The 16,925-nt window shown below is 39.5% G+C and overlaps 3 protein-coding genes across 3 annotated transcripts; 2 read left to right on the top strand and 1 right to left on the bottom strand.

The window, feature by feature from the left end:
• Window positions 1-1,579: 1,579 nt before the first annotated feature.
• Window positions 1,580-3,064, bottom strand: rraga (Ras-related GTP binding A). Its single transcript, XM_057351651.1, has one exon. It carries the CDS (start codon window positions 2,947-2,949, stop codon window positions 2,002-2,004), a length of 948 nt encoding a protein of 315 aa, XP_057207634.1. The 5' UTR covers window positions 2,950-3,064; the 3' UTR covers window positions 1,580-2,001.
• Window positions 3,065-3,339: 275 nt separating this feature from the next.
• nlrc3l (NLR family, CARD domain containing 3-like) lies at window positions 3,340-8,329 on the top strand. The gene is made up of 7 exons (XM_057351650.1): window positions 3,340-3,453; window positions 3,590-3,683; window positions 4,536-4,655; window positions 4,902-5,045; window positions 5,132-5,456; window positions 5,555-5,801; window positions 5,962-8,329. Exons 2-7 carry the CDS (start codon window positions 3,643-3,645, stop codon window positions 7,545-7,547), a joined length of 2,463 nt encoding a protein of 820 aa, XP_057207633.1. The 5' UTR covers window positions 3,340-3,453; window positions 3,590-3,642; the 3' UTR covers window positions 7,548-8,329.
• Window positions 8,330-15,695: 7,366 nt separating this feature from the next.
• On the top strand, window positions 15,696-16,832 carry chordc1a (cysteine and histidine-rich domain (CHORD) containing 1a). The gene is given in 5 exon segments (XM_057351771.1): window positions 15,696-15,947; window positions 16,029-16,076; window positions 16,078-16,185; window positions 16,475-16,656; window positions 16,659-16,832. Coding segments are annotated over 5 exon segments (504 nt in total). The 5' UTR covers window positions 15,696-15,849; the 3' UTR covers window positions 16,727-16,832.
• Window positions 16,833-16,925: the final 93 nt, after the last annotated feature.

The raw sequence follows: 16,925 nt of genomic DNA, 5'->3' as shown, positions 1-16,925 counted from the left end.
GTCCCACACTGCCACTTTGAATAAAGATTTCTGACAAACGTGGAAATGTAATGTACAATTTAAATCATCTTTTATTTTTAACCATTGGTATAATCTGGGCCATGATCTTCTGTAGCCCAATATTGGACATCTTTCTTTCACAATAACGGATGATGACATGCGGATAGGGGACCCTCGAGAGACCGTTCAACGTGCTGCTTCACACCTGCATGCATCGCAACACACACGCAGCCCACGTGCTTGTAAATGCCCGGGATCCCGGCGGACAGCTACATCTGAGGTATGTAGATATAATAGTAAAATAATTTGACTTATTGTTGGCATAATAATGCTTTAAATTCCAGTATATGGATTATAGATGATCCTGTTTTTTTTTTCACAGGTGAAGGATCTGACAAGCTGCTTCCCTCAGACGTCAACTAAAGGCAGGCGTGCCAACAGTAAGAAAACACATCTGAACTCTCAGGTGAGTGTTTGTGCATGCGTATCATAAAGCAAAAGTATGTATTGCTTTAAACATGCATCGCTGAATTTCACTAACAACATAGATTCCGAAATGCTAATACTATACTATAAACCAACTATTAAAAGGTGCACTCAGTATGTTCTCTCATTTAAAAAGTTTTCCACAAAGAAATAACAGTAAATATAAACTCTTTCATCTCTAGGCTAAGCAAAGAGAACCTGTGACTTTCACTATTCTTAATACTCCAAAAGCCAACAGTGGTGGCAGTTTGCTGCATCGTGGTAAGATCGCCTGCAAATCTGCCACAGCCTCCAGCCGTGCCCTGCTCCCGACAGCCAGCACTGCTAACAGCAGATCTCCTCGGGTCTCAGCAGTGAGAAAGACTTCACACAAGCCTCTCAGATCCTCCAGTGTCAAGAAGGTAAAACAAGCCTGACACCTGCCATGATGCGTTTTTGTTTGTAATTCAAGCGTCGTGTTTGGTGGTGCAACCGCAGTGCCTCACTAAACTTCCTCTTATTTTTATATTTTCACTTTTTCACAAACAGTGACATTATTTATTGATGGAGGCAACTTTCTCTGACTCCAACTTCTGTTTTCACAGACATCCACAAGAAATTGATGACCTTTTCCCCTGTTTATTTTAGTCACCTTTATAAATGTGATTATTTTAAATGTATTATTTCATTTGAAATAAAACAGTTTTGTACATTTTTGTAGTAAGGTCTTTCATTGAGGTTTCATTTTCCTTCCAAAACAAATAAATGCTATATGGTAAATAAAATAATCCTGTTGTGAAGTGTGGCGTGGATGTTTTTTTAAACTAGATTTGCGTGTTTTATTTTTCAAATTTGAATGTTATGCATCGAGTTCCATTCGCATTTACCAGACACCTATCACACTGTACAACATAAAATAATTACACAAATAGCTCACTGTTTGTGTAAAAGCTAAACGTCTAGTTATTTCACTGAATGGGATGCATGGGTAACAAAATGCATCTATGTACAGAAAGGGTGATAAAACGTGATGGTATTGATATATACCATTACTGTACCACGGCATTGATAACGTTTGTGTGAAATTAAACAATACACATCAAATGTATAATATTTATTTTTTTGACATCCTCTACAAAGAACTGGATGCAAAAATAATTTCCATCAGAAGCATACTTTATCAACATTCAACTCAAGTTTTTTTATACATTTGCTAAACTTTTTTTTAAGTGGAGAAACGGTCTTTGCTTAATCAAGTTTTTAACATCTGCAAAGACATGACAACAAGCTATGATAATGCTTAAAGACACCAGAACATGTATAAAGGACACACATGGAAAAAAATGCAAACAATAGTTCATTTAACTTTCTGATGTATGTAACCTTTAAAGTCACTGTATGGCACAAATCATGTTTTAAAAGACAACAGGACCTATCGTCATATAATGACCACATCCACTGCAACGTGTGTGCACTGAGAGAAACACTTAACATCTGAAGAAAGGAAAGCACTTGACACAAGTGTCGAGTGCGCGTCTAGCGCATGCGCATATGCAGACTGTGTTTCGGCCCGTCCACCCGTTCCAGTTTCTCAAAATGCCTCCGGGCGTTTCTGATGTTGATTAGAGTGGCAGCCGAGGGTATCGACGGGTCAGACATGATCACCATCACGTAGGTGTTAGATGTAAACACATCAATAAAGGCCGCAAAGTTCGAGTTGCGCACTTCCATGCTCTGAAAAGATGCTGCCAACTTACTGCAGCTGAGCTTGAACTGCTTTATGATGTTACTGATCTTCTCGAAGCGATGCGCGTCGCGCTGCTCTTTACACTGATAATGAGAGATCACCAGGAAAGTGGCTCTTTCGAAAAGCAGCACCTCGTCCGCTTCGATAATCTGCGCAAAGTTGCGCAAGTTGCACTCGAGCTGCTGCACGTTAGGGATCAGCTGGTAAACAATGCTGGACCAGGCTTTATACAGCGTCTCGTCCCAGATGGACGTCCGGAAGCAGGTGCAGGCAAGCGGACGGGACAGTCTCTTCAAGTCCTCCTCGCGCTCTTTAAATATCAGATCTCGTTGATCCTCCTGGACCAGGTCCATCTTGTGCACGAGACAGAAGATCTTGGCATCGGGCGAGTTCTGCAAGATGGCTTCCAAACACGACTGGTAGTAGTGCATGTCTTTCTCCAGCTCGCGGCTCTCAACGTCGAACACGTAGATCAGCACCTCGACGTTGCGGAAGATGTTGTCCCGCTGGCTCGTGAAGTAGTTCTCCATGAACGTGTCCTGGCCGCCGCAGTCCCACAGGTTCAGCACCAGGTTGCCCAGGAATCTAACGTGAGAGTGCTCGACGTCTATTGTGGCTCCGAGACGGCGGGTGTCTCTGGCGATGTAGTTCGCGAAGATGATCGACCTCATGCTCGTCTTTCCCGAGCCGCTTTTACCCATCAACAGCACCTTCTTCTTCATGGCTGTGCTGGACATTTCCCGCTTCACCTTATCCCGTACACGACGATCAAACTGCGGATCGACGTTCGTCAGCTGATTCGCACGAAAGCGAAAGTAAAATTGCGTCACGGGCGTATGACAGGAAGCGCAGTCAAATGAAGCGCATCGGGACCCCGGTGCGATTGTTTCATTGGCTGAAAGAATTTGAGGGCTGCTCGATTTAGTGCCTGATTACAATTTCCTTGAATCGTTTACATAGATATATATATACTTCATCTTAACGATGTAAAATGGCCCTTAATGTATTTTTAATTATTTATTACATGTAATTGTATGTAAAACAAACTAATTTTTCGTGAAAATAAGCATTTCATGTTATCTGTGTTTTTTTGACTGATGTGCTGAGGCGGTTCCGGGTAACTTTAGATCCAATGTCGGACTGCAGAAAAGTCTTGCGACGAGTGTTAAAACATATATAAATAGAAAAAAACTCGTCACAGAGCGACATATTAACGCTGGACTGTCTTATAAATTATTTGGGTAATTATGCTTTCAATTTCAATCTTGCGGTATCGAATTGGATAAAATACGGCGAACAATAATTTCCTCATTGGACTGTTGGTGTGCATGTAACGTTAACTGTTAATGTTATGTTTATGTTCTTTTTCAATGACAGGAACCGTGTTGAAGTCTGACTGATAAGTTTATAAGGATTAATCAAACTTCATCATGAGTTATATGGGGGAAGACAGTGATCATGAAGTGGAGGGGTAAGTCAGTGTATTTAGTTTCCTGATCCTGATAACGTTAAAGTCTTGCCAAATCAGCTTTAGCTTCGTTTAAGTCGAAGATGTAAAACATGCAGAACGTGTAATAAAAAATATGTCAGTAGTGCAAATTATAGGAAGGACAAAGAAAAACAGGTGCAACCAGATAGCAAACCTGTTGTTATTGTGAAGAGCAATGAACTATTTTACCTAATGTCATTTAAAATTATTATACAGTAACATTACATAGCTATTATTCCTGAGCACCTTAATCAAAAAGAAGTAATTCTGTTGTTTTTGTATTATTAGAAATCTTCACAGCTACGTCGTACAAACACTTTAGAGCACAAATAACAATACCGCATGCTTATTTTATACAAAACATTAGAACAAATGTCTCTTTTTGGGGTTCAGTTTTGGTTTGGAGAACTGTTGACTGGTCATATAGATCATCTATATAAGGATCAATGCTTGATTTTCATTACCATCAGTACTATATACGTTTTTTTAACCTAATCTGACTGATCCGATGTCAAGCCACTTTGTTCAACAGAAATCATTCTCGCTGTCAGAGGTGTTTCTGTTTCAAGTCTTTTATTCCATAAAAATACAATCTTCATGAAGACATATGATCTTTGGTCGACTCTGCTCTATTTATTCCATGGCTTGTTCAGACCGGTCTAGGCTTGCATTACTGATACGTCTCCAAACAACTCTTCTTTCCTTGCACAAACAATGTTCTACCTTGATAAAGTGGTCTGATGTAGTTGTGCGTTGAATTGTAGCCTCTAAATCACAGTTATTGGTTAGTGGATGGTTTTGTTTTTAACATTCAATTTTAACATTATTTTTGAGGATCATGAGGGGCCGGCCACCCAGCAGTTATGGGTCTATGAAGAGTGACGAGCCAGAAGACATGGATGACTTTGATGATCCTCCAGCACCAACGATCAGAGTCATCCAGGGAACTGCGGGGTAAAGTTGCTATACACAGTCAAACTAAAGCATCCGAGAGGCATTCTGTGAAACCTTCCCATTTTTGAATAGTCATTTTTACATTCATTTTTACATCAAAGTACATTATTAAACATACTGTCAGACCGAAGAATTTGATCAAGAATTGAATGTGAATGAGGAAGTCAATACACAAAATGCAAAAGTGCATATATTCACTACATGTGTGTTGATGTGTTGTCATTTATGCATGTCTTTGTTTTACAGTTTAATGCTGCAGCGCCCAGAATCACCAGAGACAGCGATAACTGAACGTACACACACAAATCAGTCCAGCGTTCACAGAGAGGGAGTGTTCTTGAAACCTGCGTCCGGCAGACACAGAGCGGAAACATTTCCAGCCCAACACAGGTAACTACAAGCACATTACATGTTTGGGATAGTTCACCCAAAAAGTTTGGCTCTCATTTCTTTACATTTTGTGATGATGTTCTTAGGTCCAGCGTGGACAAAGAGCACACGGTGGCAGTGGGGTCTGAGGTGCGGAGCAACATTCGGACCGAGAGAGAACCGGATGAAGCACAGAGCGAGAGACAAACGGAGTTCAGTGAGACACACATGGAGGAGGAACCGAACGAAGGCGGTGCGATGGAGGTGCAGGAGGAGGACAAGAAGGAGAGGGAGACGAGTGATGATTATGATGAAATTGTTTTAGATTTGGACTTCAGTGAGCCAGCGGAACCTCCGCCGCCTCCTCCAGAGGGCCATGGTCTTCAGTTTCGTCACAAGCATCAGTCACTCACACTGAGACATCTTTTAACGGTGACTAATAAAACACATACAATTAACATGTAATAAAATGTAAACCCTGCAATATTTTCTTTTCATGTGTTCAATATATTTATACTTGTCTTTTTCAGGCCATGGTGTCGAGTCTCAGACCGTTGAGGCCAGTTGAACTGGCCTATTTAAAGCGATGTCTGTGCGGGCATTACAGATTTGAGTCTGACTACTCGACGATTGCTGACCTAACTGACACGTTGGATCTGGCAGATAAACTCATCGAGCTCTGCGGTGAAGGAGAGGCACTGTATCTCACTATACGATCACTCCTAAACATAAAAAAGGATGAGCTTGCTAACACACTGAAGAAGACCTGTAGAAGAGGTAAACTGGCATTCACACCCAATCTAAAAATGTTGAAGCTGTTGTTTCTAATGTGGAACCTTGAACCCTTTCTTTCATGTCAATCTAAATGGGTAAATAACACTCTGTACTGAACTCAACAACCTAATTCCTTCCTATTGTCTTTTTCGTTTCTCTTCAGCTTTGTTGCAACATGAATTGAGATTGAACCATGACAGGCGATTTTACTGTCTGTATGAAGGCTGTTGCCGGCCGGGTCAGCAGCGATTCATCAGCGAAGTCTACTCCGAACCTCTGACCGTCATCAGAGGCAACGGGGACCCTGTAAACACTGAACATGAGGTGCGCAGGACAGCAAGCACAATCCAGGAGACCGTAATAAGAGCTAGCGACATCTTCCGACCCCACTCCAATGACCCCAGCGACGTTCGTACAATCATGATGACAGGAATTCCTGCTTCAGGTCTGACAGTGGTTGTGAACAAGTTCATCATTGACTGGAAGGAGGGAAAAAGCAATCAGGATTTTCAGTTTGTGTTCCCACTGGCAGGGAAGGAGTTACACCTCGGGAAAGAGGGCGATCAGACCTTCCTACTGATGCTTGCCACGTTTTTTCCCGAGGCTGACAGCATCAGATTCATAGAGAAGGAAGACTGCTTGGTTCTGTTCATTATCGACGCTTTAGATCTTTGTGAGTACCCACTTAACTTCCAAAGCAACGACGCTATTACAAGCGTGGCGACGAAAGCCCCAGTGGACGCTCTGCTGACCAGTCTGATTAAAGGCACGATGCTTCCTCACGCCCGAGTTTGGATCACCAGCCACAGGGGCGCCGCTCACAAAGTCCCCTCACAGTTCATCAGCAGGTTCGTGGAGTTGAGAGGGCTCACAGACGCGCAGAAGGAAATCTACTTCACCAAGCGAACCAAAGACCCGGAGCTCGGTAGGAAAGTTTGGAACCACGTGAAGCGTTCTAGAACCCTCCAGATCATCTGTCACCTTCCCCTATTTAGTTGGATGGTGGCGTACGTCTTAGAGCGTGGATTCCGTGATCCTGAATATGGTGGGCGTCTGCCTGCCCTCACAACATTCTATTCGCAGTACGTCATCATCCAGATGAACAGGTCATTCGAGAGGTACCGCGGATTGAATGTGGAGGCACAGAGGTGGAGGGAAGAAGACAAGCTATTTCTGGAGAGGCTGGGAAAGATGGCATATCGCATGATTCTCGAGGAACGGGACGAGTTCAGCGTGAATCATTTGCTCTCTGTAGAACTAACATTCGAAGATTTGGACTCTCGGGATGAACTCACCACCGAGGTCAGGAGAACGAGCGACGACCAGCAGACGTGGGTCTTCAAGTTTGTGCACTACACCATCCAGGAGTATATGGCGGCGATGTACGCGTACGTCACGTTTAGGAAACAAGGGAAAAATGTAATGGACTCAAACAAAAGCCTGTTAACAAAGATGCTGAGCAAGGATCGGCCGATGATCGATCTGTACCGTACAGCAATCGACCAAGCGCTGGCTTCTCAGAGGGGACAGTTCGATTTGTTCCTGCGGTTCTTGCTTGGACTGGTGACGCCGGGAACAGAGGACAACCTGCGTGGATACCTTCTCCCGCACTATCATCCCAAACCCAAAGGGATGGAGGATGTGGTTAAATACATCAATAAGAAGATCAAAGAAAATGCTCATCCTGAGAGGTGCAGGAATCTGGAATTGTGTCTGGTTGAACTGGAGGAAGGAAAAGATGAGAGATGAGAAGGGAAAAGAAGCACAGTGTTACACATTGTAGATGACCGAGATGTGTTTTGGGAGGGGTGACATTTTGAGCGTTGTCCTTGCAACTATTTTATAACGGCTTTCTGTATTGGACACACTAGTGATTGTGTAAATCAAAAACTCCGCAATACACACTAATCATCTGTTTGTATGTGTCACATGTTTAAAAAGACTTAGTAATGTTGCCTTGATGCATCTGTATACTTGTGTACTAAAGGAGAGGTTACAACATACAAGTGTCCATGTTCCTGTCATATGTGTAATGTTTTCATTTAAAAGGCATTGCCTTGCTTTTGGAGACACAAAAGACATTATGTGTAACTCTCGTTTCAGACAAGATTTATCTTAATCCAGGACTATGCTTTAATTAAATTAGGATATTTAAATCGCTTTAACTAAAATGCCTTCGATAAACACATTACTGGTGTGCATCTTGAGACAAAACATTGGCAATGACATGTTTTAAGAAATGTTCGGGCAAGTTATTTTCAGTTAAGCACAGGAGATTCAGGTTGTTTAGAGGGATTTTATGTGTCATTGTTTTAAATGTATGCTCCAGAATTAAATTCTGTGGTCACAGATCCAGAAATATTTGAGTACATGTATTTTTTAAAGGAGACTGCAATCGTTCAAACATAAGTCACAGTTAAACAGTGGTTTTGCTTAGATGAAGGTTATGTATTTAAAGATTGCTGTGTTATGAAGATCTCAGCTGCTACTAAACCAAATGATAATTGATGATTCATACTACAAGAAACTAATTAAATACACATTAAAGTTATACAGGTATTTAACTATTCTGAACACTGCAGATCTGATTTATTATAGTTACACTAACTAAATTTATTAAATTAAGTTAAATTATTAAATTAATATATTAAATTGTTATGGTATTGTATTTATTATGTACTGTAGTAACTAGTGTTACCAACGCAAATGCTTGTAATAGACATTTTTGTTACGTAATATTAGGGCTGTGCAATTAATCGAAATCTAATTGGTATAGTCAATTTCGGCTTCAACAATTAGTGTCAGAACCCGGGCTCGAACTCGGGTCTCTGGTGTAAGAGATAGTTACTACGCCAATCAAGCCACATGGGATGAGATAGAAGCCAGAAGATATAGGCAGACACAGCAGGTTAAGTATTCCAGTTTAATAAACAAAAAAAGGCCAAAGGCAAACGCAGTGTCTTCACAAAAGAAAGTAATCCAATAGGTGGAGAGGTAAATCCACAGAGTCCAAAATCAAAAAACCTCGTGATCAAAAATAGAATAAACTCAAAAAGCAGGGTTCGCAGGGGAACAAGCACATACCAAAAATGGAGGTCATAAAAGTAATCCAATCTCGAGAAGCAAGCAAGCAATAGTCCACACGGGTAGACCATACAAGGTTGAGTACTACACATTCAAACTAAGTGCAAGGAACTGAGGGAAAAAGTAAGGTTTAAGTACACGGGAAAACAAGGCACAGGTGAAAACAACTACTCAAATTAAACAGGGATCAAAAACAGAACACAATGGGGGCTCCTAGTGGCCAAAACAAGACATGACAGGCAGAATGGTGACAATTACAAAAACAAAATAATCGAGGTAAAACGATTATTGTGCCGCATTTCATTTAGCGGGGATCCTCGCTTTTCATGTGGTATAAATCAACAGTGCATCCCTTTCCTTTAAAGTGGTTCAGCTGTGCTATTTCTCTACATTTGTTTTTCAGTTGAATTCACAGTTTAAAAGCCAAGTTGTCGTTTTTCTGTTGTTTTAAAAGTTAGTGAGTAACCGTGGTAAAAAAAAAATCGGTATCACAATATTGGCCAAAACAACCGTGATTATAATTTATGTCATAATCGAGCAGCCCTATCATGTAGGCTAGGCATGGAGTTTACGATCGTTACCAATGTTTCACGAGTCCCTGCCATGTGCTACGTCGGCAGCATTGGGCCCCGCACGTGCTGCAAACTCTCTACTGTGTCTCGTAGGCCCAGACTGCTGAATGAGCTGCATTAAATAAAGCTCGATTTTTGTCTTGTAAATATTGGTATACCTGAAAATATGATCGGTTTAACCTTATATACAGATATAAAATATAGACTGACCGTGATTAGTCCATTTTGAAAAGCGCTTAATGGCTGGAATACTACAAGACTTTTAAAATCTGAAAAGATTTTTTTTAAACCAGACATCATACACTTGCAGATTTTTTTAAAGTTTCAGATAGAAACACACTAACCGATCAAATCTGCAGACTGGCACAGACTATCTGCAACGAGTCATCGAGACTGAAAATCTGAGCAAAAGTCTTGTAGTGTATTTTAGCCTTTAGTAACTATAGTCGACAGTGATTGGTCCATCTTCAACAGCGACGAGAACACGTTTTTTTTAACGATTAAATGATATCGTTGTGGACAGCGATTGGTCTTTGAGCTACACGAACCTCCGATTGAACCGCGTTGAACGTTTATCGCCGTTCTAGCGGATTATTTCTAACTGACGATCGAGTGACAGAAAAGTTCGCGAAATTTCCCGAAAGCCTCGCGTGTGTTTCCGGCAAAGTACAGATCCAGCGCGAGACACAATACACACGCGCGAGCATCGGAACGTTTTTAGTGTAATAAAATAAAAAAGTCGGGCATTACGGGCGTGTGTATTCAGCTTGTGTCGCGAACCGAGCGTGATGTCTCAGTTGTGTTATAATAAAGGCTGCGGACAGAGATTTGATCCAGACAACAATCCGGAGTATATCGCCATAAAGTTCATTCATCACGCGAACATATCAAATGTTATTTGTTATCTACGGTGACCGGGAGAGGACATGCTCGTTTCATTTAGTTTTGTCGTGGCCACGAGATATTACCTCGTGGGAACGCGATATTACCCTTACGAAAATTAACCATGTTTGTTTTTTGTGGTACAAGTGTAGTAACCATGTTTTTTTGGTGCATTGATTACTTAGGGCAAAATCATGGTTTTACTACAGTAACCATCGTTTACTATGGTTTATACAAAAAACATGGTTTTCAAAACCATGATTATTTTGTGATAACCATTGTTTTACTACAGTAACCATGTTTTTTTTTTTGTTTTAACTGTAGTAAAACCATGGTTTTTCAATTTTAACTGTAGTAAAACCAAGCAACGAGATCAGCTTGTTGAGGTAACGACATCCTTATGTTGTGGCCACGCGATGTCAAGTCGTTCCGACATCCTTATCTTGTGGCCACGACTTAAATGCGTGCGCGTCTATTAGCATCTGGAACTATCAGAAATATATAGGACTATAATAATATTTATTTTTAATTAAGATATAGCGCTGAACTAATTAAAAAAACACACATTCGTTTCCTTTTGGTGGTTTTTATTTTTTCCTGTGATAAATGAATAGGTTTAATTGCGATATGGCTGCGCTGCATGATTATGTCAAAAGCATATTTTTTGATATTGTTATTGTAATTATTAATGATGATTCATTTTTACATTTTATAATGATTTCAAGGCTCGCGCATAATTTAAATCACCTTAATAATGTGAGAAGTTCCGACACAAGTGTTTGCCTATTTGCTTCATCTCGGATCAAATGATGAATTAAAACTACTGATGCGAACGAAATGAAATCAACATGTGAAACAGTCTGTCTTTATTCTAGAATTTAATTCCATAATCAGCGTATACCAGCCTTCTCTGTCTTTAAGTTCAAACTGGCCCATATTGCTTTAGAAGTACTGCACTTCTGGATCACTCCGCATCTGTCCGAAAAGCAAAGTCTCAAGTTATAAGCATATTTCATACAGAGATATTTTGGAAAATTCACGCATAATGTGTCCCAGGATTTGTCTCGGGGTGTCATATTATCACGCAAAATGTGTTGCAGGATCATTTGATTTTGGTTCACACTGCCAGTGATTTTCTGAAATGTGTGCATTCACACACATATTGTAAAGTTCCTGCAAATTTATGTACTGTGTTACGTGCAGTTTTTTTGTGAACGGTTAGGGCTGTCATGGTGAATGAAATTCTCTTGCGGTGGTTTAATAGCCACTTTCCTTATATTTAGTGCCAAATATAGGCCCAAATAAGATTTATTGTTGGGTTATTATTATGAAGCATATATATTGTTGCTTTTTAAATGTTAAATAAAATATTTTTTATATATTTATTGGTAATTGCAGAACAACTAAGAGCAATAAGAACAGCGCTTTTCTCCTAAGATAATGATTAAGCCCAGCCAGTTTATATATAAAATAAATATGAACTGTCGAATGACAAAAATAAAAGAAAATTGTTGTTCAGTGCATTTTTACAGAGCCTTAAAGCCACAATATGTAAGAATTTTGTTATGAAATATCCAAAAATCATTTGCACAGTGGGATATATTTCATGCAGTTGTGTACTTACATTATCCCAAATGTTCCCAAGAATGTGCAAATCCAGATAAATTCCTATTTAAAATAATGGGCCGTCCCTTGTCTCCCTTGTATTTGTCGCATATCAGTGACTTAACATCCGCTGCTCCGCACTACCCTAAATTTCCGGTTGTAGAAACTACGGCAACACGCAAATGCGGAAGTGGTTATACTACATCTGGGACGCAACATCTGTTGTTCTGTTATTATGGATCACGATTACTCTTTGGCGAGTAAAGGAAACCCCAAAAAAGCGTAAACGTAGGCTAAATGAGGCAAGCAGGCTTATGGACAAACAAAGAAATAAAACAAGGATTAATATCGGCGTGGCATTTTCTAAATGGAGAGAGCTTCGCGACCAACTTGGACTCGACACAGACTCCGCTCTCGCATGTGTTTTAATAGACAGGTAAACAATTTTTTTTTAATGTACACGATATACTCATGCACAGATTATTTGAATAGTTATGAATGCAGTTACCCTATGAAATACAGTGTATGTCGCACAAAAATATGTAGGCTAGCCAATAACGTTACCTGTAAATGCTGTGGGTTCGTTCAAATTTAAAGCTATTACTTGCAAGCTAAATCATTACGATGACATAAAATAAAATTAATTCATTACCTCTTCCGTGAACATGATGGGCAATCTACATAAGACATGTCCCATAATTCCACTCTCCTGCATAACGTCATTTAGCTTCATCTTTTGTTGTTGTTTCGAAAGTGCGCCATCTAGCGGTCCAAATATTCCATATTGTGGCTTTAATACAATATATTATGAACGCAACGGAGTCTTAAGGAAGTAAAAAATATTTTTGCAACTGCAATATAAAAGGTACAGCAGGGCATTTTACTGTAATATGATGTACTTTTTGAGTTCAAAAATGACTTAAATTATTTTTGTTCTTTATGGTTTGTGTGTGTGTGATAGATTCAATAGATTCAATAAGGCAGCAGCGAAACACAAATGAATGGATCATCTTAAATACGCATTTTATCGAAAACTAAACACAAATCAACAATAAAATAGTCCTCTTTACTGATCATCTCTCTCGTAATGTTTTAACTGCAAAACCTAGAATAAATAATAATAAATAATGATAAATAAAGACTTTGTATGTGATACGTGCGCTAGCGCACACGGGGAGTGCGCGTTACGTATGCATCTTTGGATTGTTTTTTGTGTTTCAGATTCCATTGGATTCGCAGCCTGTCATTCTCCATACAAGATTATATATATATATATATATATATATATATATATATATAGGCCTATATTCTCGGTGGCAAAAGCCTATTTATCACAGTGGGCGAGCACATGCTCTCCATCAGCTCCTCCGCTGCGACTTTCGACTCCAGCTCTTAGGGTTCCCAAACCAAACTGCGCACTTGACTGCGGTACATTACACTTTGAAAAAAACGGATTTCTTCTGAAATCTTACTTTCACTTTTTATTACTTTGGTCATGTACTGTATATATTGGCAAATAACGTTGGCTACATTTAGTAAAAAAAAGAGCAAATAACGAACTTTTACATTTTGTTTTGAACTATACCATATGAAATTACTTTTTCCATTTGAGTACTCAGAAAGGCGCTATATAAATGTAATGAATAACGAATTATTTGCATCAAATACTTAATTTATCTTGCAATAGACCATCGCCACAGCATAATGAGAACAATAATGATGATTCATATCAATAGAGTGCAGTTAAGCGCTGTTGTTTGTTACATGTATGACTTATATTTTAAATAATTAAGATTGTTATGCATTTTTTCTTTACTGGCCGTTTGTATTATGTCGTATGACTCGAGTCTTTTGTGTGCTCAGATTTTTTATTATAAATGTAGACGCGCGACACAATCGACAAAAACCTGTCTCACCCTCAAATTACACCTATGGAAAGTACAATGAACCAACCATTGACTGTCCAGAATAAACGCGTGAACCAACAAGCAAGTGTCATTATTGGAATAATAGTTAATAGTGCACAACAACAGCCAAGTGATCCGAACCGTATCCCCTCTAGTGCAAGTGTCACAACCAATTGCCTATTATTGTATTGCGTGCGATGGTGCAAGACAGCTTTCAAATGAAAATTGCCAATGAATAAAACATTTTATATATTGCACCAAACAGTTTTTTTCCATCCATTCACTAATCGTTTATTTTTATTTAATATTTGTATATTATTATTATTACAATCACTTTATAGGCACCATCACATGCAATTCAATATAACAGACAATATGTTAATATAATAATTTATTAATTCCAGCCTATATCTTAATTAAAATAAATATTATTATATTCCTATCTATTTACAGGCACTAATAGACACGCAGGCTGTTAATGCATTCAAGTCGTGGCCACAAGATAAGGATGTCGTTCCCTCAACATACTCAACTCAACTTTATTTATATAGCGCTTTTTACAATTTTCATTGTTACAAAGCAGCTGTACATGAGACATATTGACTATAAGCAAAATAATTAAAGTTGTACCTGCAAAAACAAAGAAGTTGAAAACACAGAAGACAGACATACCCACATATAAAACACTCCACACACACAATATGCACACGTACTAACACACATAGACATAGGCCCACACACACACACACGGATGCGCACGCACACACACACACACACACACGTACGTACACGGACAAGTACGCACACACACACACGCTTAGTGAGAGCACACATTTAAGATAAAGGAGAGAGAAGCACAGGTCAGATATAACAGACTATAAATTCCTATATGCAATATTAAGTAAAACTTTAAAATTCTAAAGCAGCCCCCCCGGCCAGGCAAATAGTGCAAAAACAGTATGCAAACGGTGGCGAGGAACCCAAAACTCTAATCGAGAAAAAAAAACTCAGGAGAACCCAGGCCCAACCAGGGGATTCCAGTTCCCCTCTGGCAAAAGCTGCTGCCTCTGCACAAGCTCCACAGAGCTTGCACAACAAGGCTAAATAAAAATAAATAAATGTACTAATAAGGTAAATTATAGTTTAAGATTATCATTAATAATCTAATAGCATTTGAAATTTTGTGGTGAAGACATGTCAGGTGACTGCGTCCTTCTTTATCCAGCTCTATCATCTCAGCTCTTGTCAGGTCGCCACTTCCCATTCTCCGCTCTACCATCAGGTCAGGCCATGAACTGCATCCTGCTCACTGCGGTAACCTTGGAACAATGAGACAAGACTGGCTGAGAGTAGAGTACTGTTCTGCACTCTTTGATGCAACAAGTACATCAGTTGTGTTTTTGGTTCCGGTTGATCTAATTAATGCAGCCTAAGCCCTCAGAGGATTTATCAACATACGAAGTCGTGGCCATGAGATAAGGATGTCGTTCCCTCAACATACAAAGTCGTGGCCACGAGAAAGGATGTCGTTCCCTCACCATAGGATCTTGAGGGAACGACTTCACATCGCGTGGCCACAACATAAGGATGTCCTTACCTCAACAAGCTGATCTCGTGGCCACAATATAATATCGCGTTCCCACGAGGTAATATCTCATGGCCACAACATATTATCGCGTTCCCACGAGGTAATATCTCGTGGCAACGACAAAACTAAGTGAAATGAGCATGTCCCCTCCCGGTCACCGTAGTTATCACACATCATGTGATATACATTTTTCTCATAAAACAGTGACGTTGAGTCGTCCAGACGTGAATCTTTAAAAACAGAGTCAGAAATGCATGCATTGCTTTTTATTCAAGATTCACTGAGATATACAGTATATCTAAATAAAGTAAAAGAATAGTTCTGTGCTTTCTAAACAAATACAGATTTTCCCCAATAAACCCTAATCTGCAACTCTGAACAAAATCTCGAGAGGTTTTCAAAATAAACGGTACATGCATACTGATATGATGGTGTTGATTATCAGACCTAACGGCTCAAAGACGGATGAAGAGACATGTCATCATCCTGGAGTGCCCATCTTCCACGAGGGGTGAGAGAGAGATGATGAACTGTGAAAAAGTATTTGATCTAATATCATCATCATGACATCATGTGTTTGTGTGTTTTACAGGATGAAGTATTGGAGCTGCTGTAAGAGGAAAACATCAGATTTGAACTCTCATCTCCCAGGAGGGCTGCAGTAAAGGATCACACCATTATTATATATGCTGCAACCATGATATAATTTACTCTTATTGTGATGTCAGAGTTTGGTTTGCGTGTGTACTGTATGTGTAACTTGAACAAAAATTATACGTTGAGTTTCAGGGTGTGGCTCCCTGCAGATTTGATTGGCACCAGACTGGGCGATATATTGAACATTGGATATTATTGAGACTATTGTGCTTAAAAACATTACAGAATATTGTGAATATGGAAAATTGTTGAAAATTACAGATCTTTTTTTCTGTGTTGTTCTGTTTTTGCACATAACATTTTGAGTGTTCTAAATAATCTGTTATTTTAATGGCGCAAAACATTTTGTAATTATTCTAAAACAAAAACAATGGTATCAAGATGTATAAAGAGTATTGTCAAAATTTGTAAAGATATCATAGACATTTTCATATACTGTATGGTGGCTGTGAGTGATGTCTTTTTTTTAATGGTTTTTAGGTTATTGACGTCAGTAAAAAGCATCGTAAACATGATGGCTGCTAAAGTGGAGATCGTCATGAAGAAGGCGGAGCTTATGTCATGGCGAGGCTCGACCTGCATCCTCCAAAGCCTGAAGCAGCCAATGAGAAGAAAATGACGGCGAGAAACTGAATGCATAAGAACTAGACAAGCACAAATTAGCTCGTTATCTTCAATGCTTAGATTCTCAGATATACGCACAGACTGCAGTGACACCAGTGCGGTGTGGACATCTAGTAAAATCTTTCTTCTCTGGATCTCAAAAGTCGATATTTTGAGAAATGTCTCAGTGGTTTTTTAATGGAAGTCAGTGGTGTTCAGTGTTGTTTGT

The sequence above is a fragment of the Triplophysa rosa genome, linkage group LG14, assembly GCF_024868665.1.
Source record: "Triplophysa rosa linkage group LG14, Trosa_1v2, whole genome shotgun sequence".
Classification (NCBI taxonomy): Eukaryota; Metazoa; Chordata; class Actinopteri; order Cypriniformes; family Nemacheilidae; genus Triplophysa; species Triplophysa rosa.
Note: the sequence above shows the minus strand (reverse complement) of the source record. Positions and strands in the feature narration are given on the sequence as shown.

What these genes read in the sequence shown, in the direction of transcription:
- rraga (XM_057351651.1), bottom strand. Translation starts at nt 2,949, where the DNA reads ATGTCCAGCACAGCCATGAAGAAGAAGGTGCTGTTGATGGGTAAAAGC.
- nlrc3l (XM_057351650.1), top strand. Translation starts at nt 3,643, where the DNA reads ATGAGTTATATGGGGGAAGACAGTGATCATGAAGTGGAGGG. An exon ending in GTCATCCAGGGAACTGCGGG is followed by an intron (nt 4,656 to 4,901) that starts GTAAAGTTGCTA and finishes TTTGTTTTACAG; the next exon opens with TTTAATGCTGCAGCGCCCAG. An exon ending in GAAGAAGACCTGTAGAAGAG is followed by an intron (nt 5,802 to 5,961) that starts GTAAACTGGCAT and finishes GTTTCTCTTCAG; the next exon opens with CTTTGTTGCAACATGAATTG.